Genomic DNA, 13,447 nt, shown 5'->3' with positions numbered 1-13,447 from the left:
TACCTGCTCCCCGACGCGGCGGGGCTCGGCCATGCCCATACCGCTAGGAGCTGTAGCCGGCGCACCCACAGGCCGCAGCAGCAGCAGCCACGGATGAGGAGGCCTCCAACCCCGGCGCGCGTGCGCCGCTCGCTCTTCCTCCTCCTCTGCTGCTGCTGCTGCTGCCTCGCCGCCTGGTCACCGCCGGCCGTGCGCGCACTCCCGCTGTGCACCGACGGGCGTGAGCACCTACCGCTTCCCACGGGTTCTCCCTCTTCTCGCGGGCGTGTTCTGAGTTCCGATTCGCTTGTTTCTGCAGGGGCGCCGGTGCCGCTGAACAGGACGCTGGGCTTCTGCTCCGCTTACGGCGGGCGCAGCAGAAGCAGGAGCAGCTGCTGCGACGCCGCCGCGGACGCCGCGCTGCGGAAGAGGTTCCGCGCCATGAACATCTCCGACGCGGCCTGCGCTGGCGTCGTCAAGTCCGTCCTCTGCGCGGTAATCACTAACCAATTGATTTGAATTGCCTGCCCACGGTTGCCGGTTAGCTTGGCTGAATATCGGTGTTGTGTTTTGACTGTTGACTGTGACTCTGGGCTGCGGGATCCCCAGGTTGCACGCGCCGTGCTCGATTATTTGCCTGATGAGGGGGTTAACGTGGTTGCATTTGTTTTACTCCCTTTTTTTGGTGAATACTAGGTAGTTTTTCCTTCTTAAAATAGTGCCGCTAGCGTTGATCCGTCATTTAAGTACTCAGTCAAATACTATTAGATCTCGGAGTGCTGGACAGCTAGTTGGATCTTCATTGAGATACGGGCGCACTGTCTACCACTATCATACCTATGTTAATACCAAGAATCTTGAGAAGAATAAACTAATAAACATCGATGTGCGTCCTGAAAAGGGGAAAATAAAACAAAGAGATTCATGTTGGGTATGTTCAGGTGTGGTGTTTGCTTAGATAGAGTTTATTCCACTTGTTCACTGCAATTAATACATAGTTGAGATGAAAGCATATGTTTGTAGTTGAAGATAAGCCTTTGCACTCTTCTGTTATGAATCTAAAAACTTGTCATGATGAAATTACCAAAGTCAAAGCTCTAGCAGACAGAGACAATCCTTGTTTCTTTCTAGGTACCATGACTGTTGGAGAATAGGGAAAAACTCATGGTACAGAGAGAGAAAAAGGACTTGTACAAAACCACTCTTATCTTTGGGAATAGAGATGTCAACCCTATGTTCATACTACATGTCAGAGTGTCACTGTCAAGGGCGTCGGTGCTCAAGGTAGCAGGCCCTTGACTACGAAGCTCGTAGCTTGGGTTGGTAATGGCATGGGGTTTATCCCCTGGACGCCCTATGTTGAAGGGGATGAGATTAAGATGAAGGGGATGAGATTAAGAGCAGCAGAGGTAGATTAGGAGATAACTTGTTTCTTGATTGCCTTCTCATAAGCTGATTACAGGGTATATATAGGACTGCCCAGCCCCTAGGCGCTAGCCACAAGCTCCTTGGTTCTCTCCCCATTAATCATCCTTAATCTCTCATTAATTCTATCCTTTCCCCAGACGACTAATTGTCATTAACTACAGTTGGTGCCCCCTTGGAGACTGCCCTGGCTGCGTCTCGAGCCTTGGAGCGCCTTTGATATTGGCGCCCCCACATGACATCTACCCCTCCCTTGACGAGCAGCTCGTCCTCGAGCTGGAAGGTTGGAGAGCGGTCGATGAAGCTGTCGATGTCCTCCCAGGTGGCTGATGTAGTTGGAGGGGTGCCGACGGACTTCTTCACGAGCCATAAGACCGGATGGTCCTTGTGCCAAAAGGACATGGTGAAGGCCGCAAAGTCCGACAGGATTGGGCCGAGTGTGGCCAGCCATTGGGTACCCAGCACCACGTCGTACCCCGGCAAGGGGAGCGCGAAGAAGTCGGCTGAGAATTGATTGCCATTGATGGAGAACGGCGCCCACCAATACACGCCTGTGCACGGCACGCACTCGCCACTGGCCATCGTGACGGACGCAGAGCTGCAGCCGACCGTAGGGAGTCCGGTGCGGCTGGCAACCTTCTCGGCGATGAGGTTGTGCGTCGATCCCGAGTCGATGAGAGCGTGGACGTTGACATCGCCTAGCCGGAGGCGCACTTGCATGCGAGCGGATCAGACTTCCCGTCAAATTTGGGGAAGTCGAGCTTCTGGAACCGGGGCGGCCGATCACCCAGATGGTTGCCTTGGCCAGAACCTTGGGAGCCTGAGAAGGATGCTGCTGGTCGCTCCTGTTGCAGGGCCGCCACCTAACTACGGCGATGCGCTGCTCTACGGTGATGCGCTGCTGGTGAAAATAGGACTCACAGCGATTGATGAATGCGAACGGATCAGACTTCCCGTCAAATTTGGGGAAGTCGAGCTTCTGGAACCGGGGCGGCCGATCACTCAGATGGTTGCCTTGGCCAGAACCTTGGGAGCCTGAGAAGGATGCTGCTGGTCGCTCCTGTTGCAGGGCCGCCACCTGACTCTGGAGGGTACTGATGGAGGCATTCATGGAGGTGGTCAAGGCCTGGATCATCTTGGCCAGATCAGCTGTAGATGGTTCAGCCATGGGTGAGGATATGGAGGCGGATGAGGTGGATGGTGCAGCTGAGGTGGGAGGCTTGGTGGTGGCTGGAGGGGGTGGTGGTGGCACAGTAGCGGATGAAGAACGCCTGGAAGCCGATACCAGGTTATCAAGGGTGTCGGTGCTCAAGGTAGCAGGCCCTTGACTACGAAGCTCGTAGCATGGGTTGGTAATGGCGTGAGGTTTATCCCCTGGACGCCCTATGTTGAAGGGGATGAGATTAAGAGCAGCAGAGGTATATTAGGAGATAACTTGTTTCTTGATTGCCTTCTCATAAGCTGATTACAGGGTATATATAGGACTGCCCAGCCCCTAGGCGCTAGCCACAAGCTCCTTGGTTCTCTCCCCATTAATCATCCTTAATCTCTCATTAATTCTATCCTTTCCCTAGACTACTAATTGTCATTAACTACAGCTGGTGCCCCCTTGGAGACTGCCCTGGCTGCATCTCGAGCCCTAGAGCGCCTTTGATATTGGCGCCCCCACATGACAGTCACTTCGTCAGTACTATCGCACTGTGACTTGTTTTTAAAGATTTATATTGCTTTATGTTTTCCATTAGGCGATACTTTGCTGTTCCTTGTTGCTTTTGTATATACTAAATGAAAAAAATCTCGGTCTACCTTCAGGAATGCAATCCATTTTCTGCTGAGTTGTTCAACTCAAGCTCAAAGATTCAGATGGTTCCTCTCCTGTGCAACTATACTTCCTTAGCAAGTTCTGCTCAGTCAAAAGATTCTACACAAGACTACTGTAAACTAGTTTGGGAGACTTGCAAAAATGTGACAATAGTAAATTCTCCTTTTCAACCTCCCTTGCAAGGAAGTGCAAGACTGCCTAGTTCATCGTCAAAGCTCACAGATGTCTGGCAGTCAGAAGATGAATTCTGCACATCATTTGGTGGCTCATCTGGAGACCAGTCTCTATGTTTCAATGGAAATGCAGTTTTCTTCAACAGCACAGAACCATCACCCACACCTAAAGGGATATGCCTTGAGAGAATAGGCAATGGATCCTTTCTGAATATGTCTCCACATCCTGATGGATCCAACAGAGTTTTCTTGTCTAGCCAAGCTGGAAAGATATGGTTGGCAACCATCCCAGAACAAGGCTCTGGGGGCATTCTACAATATGATGAGGCAAATCCATTTCTTGATATAACTGATGAAGTTCATCATGATTCTCAGTTTGGCCTCATGGGTATAGCATTTCATCCAAAGTTCGCTACCAATGGACGCTTCTTTGTTTCTTATAATTGTGATAGAACTCAATCGCCTAAATGTGCTGGTAGGTGTTCATGTAATTCTGACGCTAACTGTGATCCGTCAAAGCTCGGCCCTGACAATGGTGCTCAGCCATGCCAGTACCAAGTTGTTGTTTCAGAGTATTCTGCAAAAATCTCCTCATCTAACGTTTCTATGGTATGCTTTGTTTACCTTCACCTGTAAAAATCTTGATACTCTAGTTATATTTCTCACTGTTATTTTGTATTGTAGGCAACATCTGCCAATCCATATGAGAATAGAAGGATTTTTACAATGGGACTGCCGTATACAGCTCACCATGGAGGGCAAATACTATTTGGACCAACAGATGGATACCTTTACCTTATGATGGGGGATGGTGGAAGCGAAGGCGATCCGTTTAATTTCTCGCAAAATAAGAAATCACTTTTGGGGAAAATAATGAGGCTTGACGTTGACAGCACCCAAAGTAAGTTGGCGATGATGGTTTCTTTAGCAAAAGATGACGATGTTTTTTGTTCTGGTTTGTTGGCTTGTTGCTAATATTGGTACTCCGTTGATCTTTACCTTGAGTCATGTGCTTGAAATCTTAAGTGTACATCTGCATATCTGTTGTTACTACCACTGAAAACTTATACAGACTCTTCAGTTAGCAGGTTTGTTGTTGTTTAGGTTATAGGTTTACTGGTTTAGAGTTTATTCTTCAGAATGGCATTTGATTATGACCTACCATTAATGAAATGTATTCCCTAACCATACAGTTTATACTTAATGGGCAACCATTCCATATGTTTAAAAGGAAAATGAAAAAAAATAAACCTACAAGATAGGTCTTTTCAAAAACCCTCCTGTATCATTTTTTAATGGTCTAACGCCTCCAACTTTTATAAGTTTTCATATCCTCACTAGCAAAGTTGACTGCTCAATATTGCTCACGATTAGCCTCCAGTTACTCCACTACTGCTCATGCGTTGTATAATTCTCATGGACCACACTAGCATCACAAATTAGTTTCTCTTTTTCCCGTCTAACCATGGCATTACCATAGCATCATGTTTCAAATTCTAATGCCTGAATTGAAATTCTAGTGACCCACATTAAATTAAAGGGTGATCGATATGGCGAAGTACCTGAAGTCATGCTCGAGGCAAAATGAGATCCATATCGAACTGTCAACAGTGTCATGGGGGAATATGAAAACTCATTAAAAAAAAAGCAGGCACTAGACTGCAACAGTCGGTGCCCTACTTTAATGTTAAAAATGATGTCAACTGAATCTAAAATTCTAAATCTGAAACATTAGAATGACAAAAAATCCTCATAAATTTGATAACCAGATGTTTGGTATGTACATGTGGTTGTGGATTTTAGTTATACAAATGTAGTTGATGATTCTCATTTGGTGTCTGGCGCCGCTAATTGTGACATCAGAATGGCCATTTCTTGCTGATTTCATGTTTCCTTATTTTGAAGTCAAGTGACTATTCTGAGATGTCAGTTATTATTTACGTTCAAAAAAAGATGTCAGTAATTATAGCAGATAAACACTGAGATATTCGAAGCTTTCTACATGTGGGATGAAGTACAAGATTTAATTTGATTTGGTTGTGCTCAACCTTTATAATGTTGTAATTTTTCAGGCCAGAGTCAAACCACAAACCAGAGTTTATGGGGTAACTATTCTATCCCAAAGGACAATCCGTTTGCTGATGATAGTGATTTTCAACCAGAGATATGGGCCTTGGGTTTTAGCAACCCATGGAGATGCAGTTTTGACTCTGAGAGGCCTTCGTACTTCTACTGTGGAGATGTTGGGAAGGTATCTTTCCATTTCTAAGTTTATCAAGCCTCATGTTTTGACCATGAAGTTTTTCTGTACTCTTTCTTTTTGAAAAAAGTAACATATAATGCATACATGAAACTAGTAACACTCTCCCCTATACATTCAATCATTAAATTATTCAAATATAGTAGAATAAATGTCTTGCTTTATTTTCATTGACTGTTAATTTATAGTATGAACTATCATTACATCAATCATCTGTGATTCTGAAACCAGAGAGCTAATATAGGCTTATGAACAAAAACATAGTTTCCTAGCTTGAACACTGTGAGGCGCTGCGTTCTGCTGATCTTTTGATTTTGTCTTGGACTTTTACCTTACACATGAGCAGGATGCATACGAAGAAGTAGATTTAATCACCAAGGGTGGAAACTATGGATGGCGTGTATACGAGGGGCCATACATCTTTCACCCACAAAAGTCGCCTGGAGGGAACACTTCACTTGACTCCATAAACGCAATTTTCCCTGTCATGGGCTACGACCATTCTACTGTCAACAAGGAAATTGGATCTGCGTCAATTACAGGCGGATATGTTTACCGAGGCTCTACTGATCCTTGCTTGTATGGAAGGTATGTCTGCAGTTACTGCCTAGCAAAACACCTGCATATTTTTGCAGTTTCACTCCCAGCAGCAGTTCTGCTGTGCTTCCCACATTATGCAAGGTATGTCTGCGTAGATTCAGGAGCTCTGACATCCGCTGATTCTCTGCCAGGTACCTTTACACCGACCTGTACTCATCGCTGATGTGGACCGGCACGGAGACCCCAGAGGGGAGCGGGAACTACACCTCGGCCGTGAAACCGGTGAGCTGTTCCAAGACCTCCCCGATCGCCTGCGAATCCACCGCTGGGAGCACAGACCCGCTGCTCGGATACATCTTCTCGTTCGGGGAGGACAACAGCAAGGATGTCTTCGTTCTGGCGAGCAAGGGCGTGTACCGAGTCGTCAGGCCCAGCCTCTGCGGCTACACCTGCCCCGCGGAGAAACTGCCGACCGACAACGGCACCACGACGCCAGGCGGAGGGCCTTCGTCTTTCGCTCCCGCTCCCGCGACGCGGCTAGGGAGATCGGTGGCAGTAGCTTTGGCGTTGATTCTGTGTGCATTGTTATTGTAGCCTTGAGATGTGCAGCCCTTTCCCCCCACGGTGGTGTAATAGTCCCCTTGTCCGTCCCTTGCCGCGTAGCCTTGGCAGGCGACTTAGCTTGTGTTGCGTGTAAGATTGGCGGTTTTGTGGGGTTGGTCTTAGCTGAAGTTTTGTGGGAAACTACCTATACGTGTAGCATGTTATCGACTTTGATCCGCTCGCACCTTGTATTTTGGTGGCATTTGAAGCATTGATTTGTGTCTTTTTGTAGCGCGAGTAATAAACACTCAGAACAGTTCTGTTATGTAGATGCCTTCGGACAAACAAGAGTACTCTGTGCGTTGTTTTGGCGCGGCACTGGAACGTTTGATTCAGGAAACGGGTTATTCGAAGGCGCGGAGGAATCAGCTGGCCTGGCTGTTCTTCTTGTCCTGAACGCCGCGGCTCCTCTCCTCGGTTCTGGCGGCCCCAGGCAACGTCGCTCTCGATCGTCTGGCAGTTGGAGTTGCTCGTCCTCGTGCTGGAATGGAATTCCATCGCGTTCGCGTCGCGGCGCCCGCCGTCGGCCCCATCGTGCGGAGGCGTGGGCGCCCAAACGGGAAAACAGGAGCAACATGGCCTTGTTTAAGAATTCAACAGCAGGCGGAACAAAAATCCAAGGATGCAATCTTCTCGCTGTCAACGATCGGTTGTAGTATATTCCAGCTAGCGAGCCAGGTCGTATTGCATTACACGTCACGAGTATTACAGTGTGTTTACACCAAAATTTGAAAGAAGGATCTCAGAAGCTCAACGCTCCCAAGATCATGTTAGCAAGGGATCAATTACGTACAGATCGAAACCAGCTGATTCGGACGCAGCACTAGAATCGGCTTTCTTCAGATAGCGCCAGCAGATAATGACAGAGGCTATGATCGGCGCTGAGATGAGACGTGCTGGACTCTAAAAAAGAGAAAGATTAGAGTCAAGTTATCTTAAATTAGAATGTTTTCATTATGCCAAAGATTGTATTGAGTCGTACTCGAGCAAGGTTCGTTTTTAGGCTCCGGGTATAAATACCAAACTCCGGCTATTGTAAAAAACAACAATCAATCAAATACAAAGTCAATTACTTTCTTCGGCTCTGGCCACCTCTTAGGAGTAGGAGTAGAGTAGATCTCGGCGAGTTCTTCAGCGAGTACGGCTGCAACGATCCGGTCGACCTCCACTGCTTGTCTGTAAGTACCGTCATGGTTTATACCTTTGTTCGTATGGCTGCATCGATCCGGTCGACCCCCACTGCGACTCTAGTATAGGTTAGTTATCAATTCTTGTCTAATTCAAATATGGCATGTGTGATTCTGCCTCACACCCCACTGCTTGAATTAGATCAAGGTCAAGTTATCGGCTCTACCTTAGTATGACAGTCTTTGGTAGATTCATTAAGTTACCGATATTGTTTATTGCTTTCATTGTTTATCTAATTACAGCAATACCACTCTGCCCGATTGAGATTGATCTGGATCGGCCTTATATCTTATTTAACCAATCGTTTGCTAACCTAAAGTAGATCTAATCTACACCTTAAACGATGAGTTATGTTTTATCGGCTGTTTTACATCAATCTTAATCGTGCATAGCGTGCGGTTAAGGCATGTTCGATCTTGAGTAGATCTATTGGTTAGCGAGAACCGTTTCATGGCCCGTTATCACTGCCTGTAGGATTTTGCCTCTCACCCCACTGTTAGCACCGTGGAGTGGGGATCGTTAGTTGGTAGATCTGTTCCTAAGAAGGTATGACCTTAACTGTGCGCTATGCCTGAATCGGCTATTTAGCCGATATCGAGCGCTTTCACGAACAGCAAACATTACAAGATCATTGAAATAGAGATAAGTTGAAAGATATGTTAGCCCTATGATCTTATTATTGTATTACGGCCTGCATGATTCTGCCTCATGCCCCACTGATATTAGTAATGAGTTAGGATCGTCGAGTCTATTGTTGTTTCTAGGGCATGCATGATTCTGCCTTATGCCCCACTGATCATGGCGATAGATGATATCTAACATGTTCACTAGATTTATCTTTATTAAATGGTTAAGCGGTGTTGAATTATCTCTTTATACAAAAGGAGTTCAATTACTTGTAATCACTGGTTCAGCATAAACCGATCATCATTGATATCTTATTGTCATTGATTAATATTTGCTTAAATAATATTTATCCTGAATGATAATTGATTCTTCTTATACGACCCCATTAGCTTTAATCGATTTATTCTTATGAATACGCTGGAATCGACTATTTAGTCGATATCCTCTCATATCAGCTCTCAGAGCCGCACATTCGGAACTGTCTGCCAATACCGGCACATTCCGCCCTTAATTAATGATGAACTTTCTCTCCTTATCAATTGAAGGGTCAAATTGACTGACACGTCTCGGGAGGATTGCGCAGGATCGACCACCCTTGCGCTGAAGCCAGACGGATCTGCTCCAACGAGCGGACCCTTCTAATTTGCTGTGTGTGTCCTCGGCACGAAAGCGAAAATTCTGCGTTGACACAATGGGATGATGCGGTAGGCGTAGGCAACTGCACGCACACCGCGCCCGTGACTGCGTTAGGTACGTGTAGGCCTCGGACCCTGTGGCGGTAGCAAAGATTCGGCTTTGATTTCGCCTCGCACAGGCAAGGAGAGGACGCCGCCGCTGGGTCGTTTGAGAAGCGGCATATCGGGTGATAATTACGTCATGGATGGAACGGGGCGTCCAGCGTCCTCTGCTCCTCCTGTCGTGTGCGCCACCACTACTCGCCTCTCTTGACGAGCTGTTGGTACGGCCGGCCATGCTAACGTGGTGCCCGCCTGCGTTGCCGGGGTACGACGCGGCGAGCCCTCAACGGCCAGCGTTGCATTGCACCTTGCACGTACGCACGTCGCGCCGTCGCGGTCCAGGAAAGCAGAAGCAGATGCTGGTTTAATTAGTGTGGCCGGCCAGCCGGCAGCTCAATCCATATCGTGTCGTCGTCGTCGTCGCGCTGTAATGTACTGGCCTCCTGTGAGCGATAACATAACCTGCCAGATTTGAAATTCAAATTTGTCGCCACGACTTACGTCACGGCTCCGATGCCGTCACCGCCATGCTGGCACAACGAACCATAAAAAGCAACGACCCCCGCCTCGCCGTCTTCCCCAGTCCCAGGCTCCCCCAGCTCCCGCCTTCCGCCAGCCTCCAGACAAACCCCAGCCACCATGGAGGCCTCCGCCCCGTGCCCGCGCGCCCACCACGTCGACCTCCGCTGGCTGCTCTCCGTGGCCGCCGGCGGCCTCGTTGCGCTGCTGCTCCTGCTGGCCACCTCCCCGTCGTTCCGGCTCCCCTCCACCTCCCGCCTCTTCCTCGGCCCCGCGTCCCGCGCCTCGGCGCGCTCGCTGCCCCCGCACTTCGTCGAGCCCGCGCTCTCCTCCCCGGCGCCCGCGCCCCCGGCCGCCGCGTCCCTCCCGCGGTTCGCCTACCTCATCTCCGGCTCGGCCGGGGACGCCGGGATGATGCGGCGCTGCCTGCTGGCGCTCTACCACCCGAGGAACCGCTACGTGCTCCATCTGGACGCGCAGGCGCCCGACGCCGACCGTGCCGACCTCGCCGCCTTCGTCGCCGCGCACCCGGTGCTCGCCGCGGCCGGGAACGTGAAGGTGGTCGAGAAGGCCAACCTCGTCACCTACAGGGGCCCCACCATGGTGACCACCACGCTGCACGCCGCCGCGCTGCTCCTGTGGGGCGACGGCAGGGGCCGCGGCGCCGACTGGGACTGGTTCATCAACCTCTCCGCCTCCGACTACCCGCTCGTCACGCAGGATGGTAAAGGATTATTGGTTTCCGCTTTTCTTGCCCCTCCGAATCTCCGATCGCGCCATGCATGATCAGTGATGATGATCGTGCTGCTGAACCTTTGACGCTTGTGCCTGCCTGCTGCAGATTTGATGCATGTGTTCTCCAAGCTGCCGCGCGATCTTAACTTCATCGATCACACGAGCAACATCTCCTGGAAAGCGTAGGTGCTCTGCTCTCGCTTGCATTGCAGCTCCTGCGTTCTCAGTTGATTTTGTTCTTGGCAACTGAGATTATTCACATGATGATATCGTCAGGTTTGCGAGGGCGATGCCGGTGATCATAGACCCGGCGCTGTACATGAAGACAAAGGGCGATCTGTTCTGGATGCCGGAGAGGCGGAGCTTGCCGACGGCATTCAAGCTATTCACTGGTGCGTGCACTGCTCTCTGTCTGTCCACCCGTGACTGTTAACCTGACATTGACAGAAGAATCTCTGGAATTTGTTTTTAGTGCGAGCACGCAACTACCTGTGGCAGTGCCTATTTGTGTCTTTATCTCTGTATAATAGTTGTTGATTGGTCTCCACGAGAACTAATCACACCAGTTGGATTGTTTTGAGTTGTCGTCATTGCAAGAAACTGAATTGTCTGAATCATGAAGCGATTACCACAGTTTAGTTGGTTGAGTAGAAGGTGGTTGCAACCCTAGCGTGCTTTCAATGCTGCGCGTTTCGCTTTCGGTGGCAACTCGCTAGAGTCTGTTCCTTTTGGACAAGAGCCTGGACCCTTTCCTCTGTTCCCGTTATAAACCAGGGTGGAGTTTGGGACTTTGGGTACAGAATTCTTACTCACCGTGAAATGGTGAAAAAGTTTTGCACACGTAATAACGTGCCTTTCAGTCTTACTGCACTAACGGTCTTGAGGGGGTGTTTGGTTCCATGGACTAAAGTATTTTGGATTAAAATTTGCATTTTAGTTGGACTAAACAGTCAAACACTTAACTAAAAGTGGACTAAAATCCTTTAGTCCTTTAGACTACAAAACTGGACTAAAATGGACTAAAAGATATTGGGGACACCCATGCCTCTCATTTATTGCTCTCTCTCTCCACTTTAGTCTATTTTAGTTTAAGGAACCAAACACCACTTTAGTCCATGGACTAGAGAACCAAACAGAGCTTGAACCTCGAGGGTATACTGGACCTTGCAGACTTTCAGGCCTACATTTGTTTTTTCTTATGTTGCGGTATAGGTTATGCTGAGGGTTTTTTTCATGATTCTCCGTCTAATCAGTTTCGGATAAATGGAGGGCACGTTTCTTTTTCTTTTGATATTTTGTTAGCAACTCTGAAATGCGGCCGTTATGCTTCAAACGTGTCCCCTCTTTGATCTCGCGCTCGTCAACTAACTTCGTTTCATGATGCGCTGATAATCACATTTTTTTCGTTTCATGCGCAAAATTAAGTTGGGTCAAGTAAATTTGGGAAAACTTGTGACCTGTTGCTTTATTTTTTACACCATCACTAATTGCTTATAGGGAGGCATGGCTTGGCTGGCTTTAATTCGACTGTAGTATCGTTTTGTTTCTTTCGGGCACGACTCCATTGACCTAAAGAAGAAGAAGAAGATTGCACTTAGGGCGCGTTTAGATACAAAATTTTTTGGGTTTTGGCTACGATAGCACTTTCGTTTGTATTTGACAATTAGTGTCTAATTATGGACTAATTAGGTTTGAAAATTTCGTCTCGCAATTTCTCACCCAACTGTGCAATTAGTTTTTTTTCGTCTACATTTAGTACTCCATGCATGTACCGCAAGATTCGATGTGATAGGTACTGCGCAAAAAATTTTGGGAACTAAACAGGCCCTTATATAAATGGGATATATTCTCTAACAACATAATAGAAACATTCAGGAAGACTTTAAAAAAAGGAACAGCAGAATAGCAGGGCGGCCACTACTTATCCGCAACCAACATGACAAAATCAACAAAGATAAAAAGAGTTCGAAAACTAAAAGACAAGAATGAAGTTGCATGCTAAACAGCTGAACAACAATCATCGTGCTTGCAGGTTCGGCGTGGATGGTGCTGTCCCGGCCGTTCGTGGAGTACCTGATCTGGGGGTGGGACAACCTCCCGCGCACGGCGCTCATGTACTACGCCAACTTCATCTCCTCCCCGGAGGGCTACTTCCACACGGTGGCGTGCAACGCGGGCGGGTTCCGCAACACCACGGTGAACAGCGACCTGCACTTCATCTCCTGGGACAACCCGCCGATGCAGCACCCGCACTACCTCACCGCCGACGACTGGGACCGGATGCTCGCCAGCGACGCGCCCTTCGCGCGCAAGTTCCTCAGGGACGACCCCGTGCTGGACCGGATCGACGCCGACATCCTCGGGCGGCGGGGACCCGGCATGGTCGCGCCGGGAGGCTGGTGCCAGGCAGCTGCAGCCGGCGGCGGGCAGAACAGTAACGGGACCGACGACGATCCGTGCGCGGCCGTCGGGAACGCGGCGTTCCTGCGGCCCGGCCCGGGCGCCCAGCGGCTGCAGAGCCTCGTCACGTCGCTGCTGTCGGAGGAGAATTTCCGGCCCAGGCAGTGCGTAGTAGAAGACGACAACTGAGCTGGGCTGGGCCGCTGGGCACGAGCTGCTACTGGCCTGACGCAATGTGCTTTGTTAATGTGATGTTAACTTAAGGCAACGGCATGGAGGTGATATATACCGTACCTAAAAGATGTATGGTGGTAGGTACATGATGCTATGTGCCGAGGTCCTCTGCGGTACACCCGATACATGCTACATGCAGGTATGTACGACAGTACGGATCGAAAATCACCCCCAGATATATACATTCCTTTTTTTGAAAGCCTCG

At 48.9% G+C, this 13,447-nt stretch overlaps 2 protein-coding genes across 2 annotated transcripts; both read left to right on the top strand.

The window, feature by feature from the left end:
• Positions 1-7,067, top strand: LOC136472601 (HIPL1 protein-like). Its single transcript, XM_066470305.1, has 7 exons — positions 1-220; positions 299-474; positions 3,217-4,008; positions 4,084-4,300; positions 5,472-5,650; positions 6,006-6,247; positions 6,391-7,067. The coding sequence occupies exons 1-7, from the start codon at positions 94-96 to the stop codon at positions 6,791-6,793; spliced, it is 2,136 nt and encodes a 711-aa protein (XP_066326402.1). The 5' UTR covers positions 1-93; the 3' UTR covers positions 6,794-7,067.
• A 2,880-nt stretch (positions 7,068-9,947) lies between these two features.
• Positions 9,948-13,447, top strand: LOC136472591 (beta-glucuronosyltransferase GlcAT14B-like). The gene is made up of 4 exons (XM_066470295.1): positions 9,948-10,597; positions 10,715-10,790; positions 10,885-11,000; positions 12,641-13,447. The coding sequence occupies exons 1-4, from the start codon at positions 9,994-9,996 to the stop codon at positions 13,195-13,197; spliced, it is 1,353 nt and encodes a 450-aa protein (XP_066326392.1). The 5' UTR covers positions 9,948-9,993; the 3' UTR covers positions 13,198-13,447.

Source organism: Miscanthus floridulus, chromosome 1 (assembly GCF_019320115.1).
Source record: "Miscanthus floridulus cultivar M001 chromosome 1, ASM1932011v1, whole genome shotgun sequence".
NCBI classification, from domain to species: domain Eukaryota; kingdom Viridiplantae; phylum Streptophyta; class Magnoliopsida; order Poales; family Poaceae; genus Miscanthus; species Miscanthus floridulus.
This window is presented reverse-complemented; position numbering and strand designations above follow the sequence as displayed.

What these genes read in the sequence shown, in the direction of transcription:
- LOC136472601 (XM_066470305.1), top strand. Translation starts at nt 94, where the DNA reads ATGAGGAGGCCTCCAACCCCGGCGCGCGTGCGCCGCTCGCTCTTCCTC. An exon ending in CCTCATCTAACGTTTCTATG is followed by an intron (nt 4,009 to 4,083) that starts GTATGCTTTGTT and finishes TTTGTATTGTAG; the next exon opens with GCAACATCTGCCAATCCATA. An exon ending in TGACGTTGACAGCACCCAAA is followed by an intron (nt 4,301 to 5,471) that starts GTAAGTTGGCGA and finishes GTAATTTTTCAG; the next exon opens with GCCAGAGTCAAACCACAAAC.
- LOC136472591 (XM_066470295.1), top strand. Translation starts at nt 9,994, where the DNA reads ATGGAGGCCTCCGCCCCGTGCCCGCGCGCCCACCACGTCGACCTCCGC. An exon ending in CCCGCTCGTCACGCAGGATG is followed by an intron (nt 10,598 to 10,714) that starts GTAAAGGATTAT and finishes TGCCTGCTGCAG; the next exon opens with ATTTGATGCATGTGTTCTCC. An exon ending in AGCAACATCTCCTGGAAAGC is followed by an intron (nt 10,791 to 10,884) that starts GTAGGTGCTCTG and finishes TGATATCGTCAG; the next exon opens with GTTTGCGAGGGCGATGCCGG.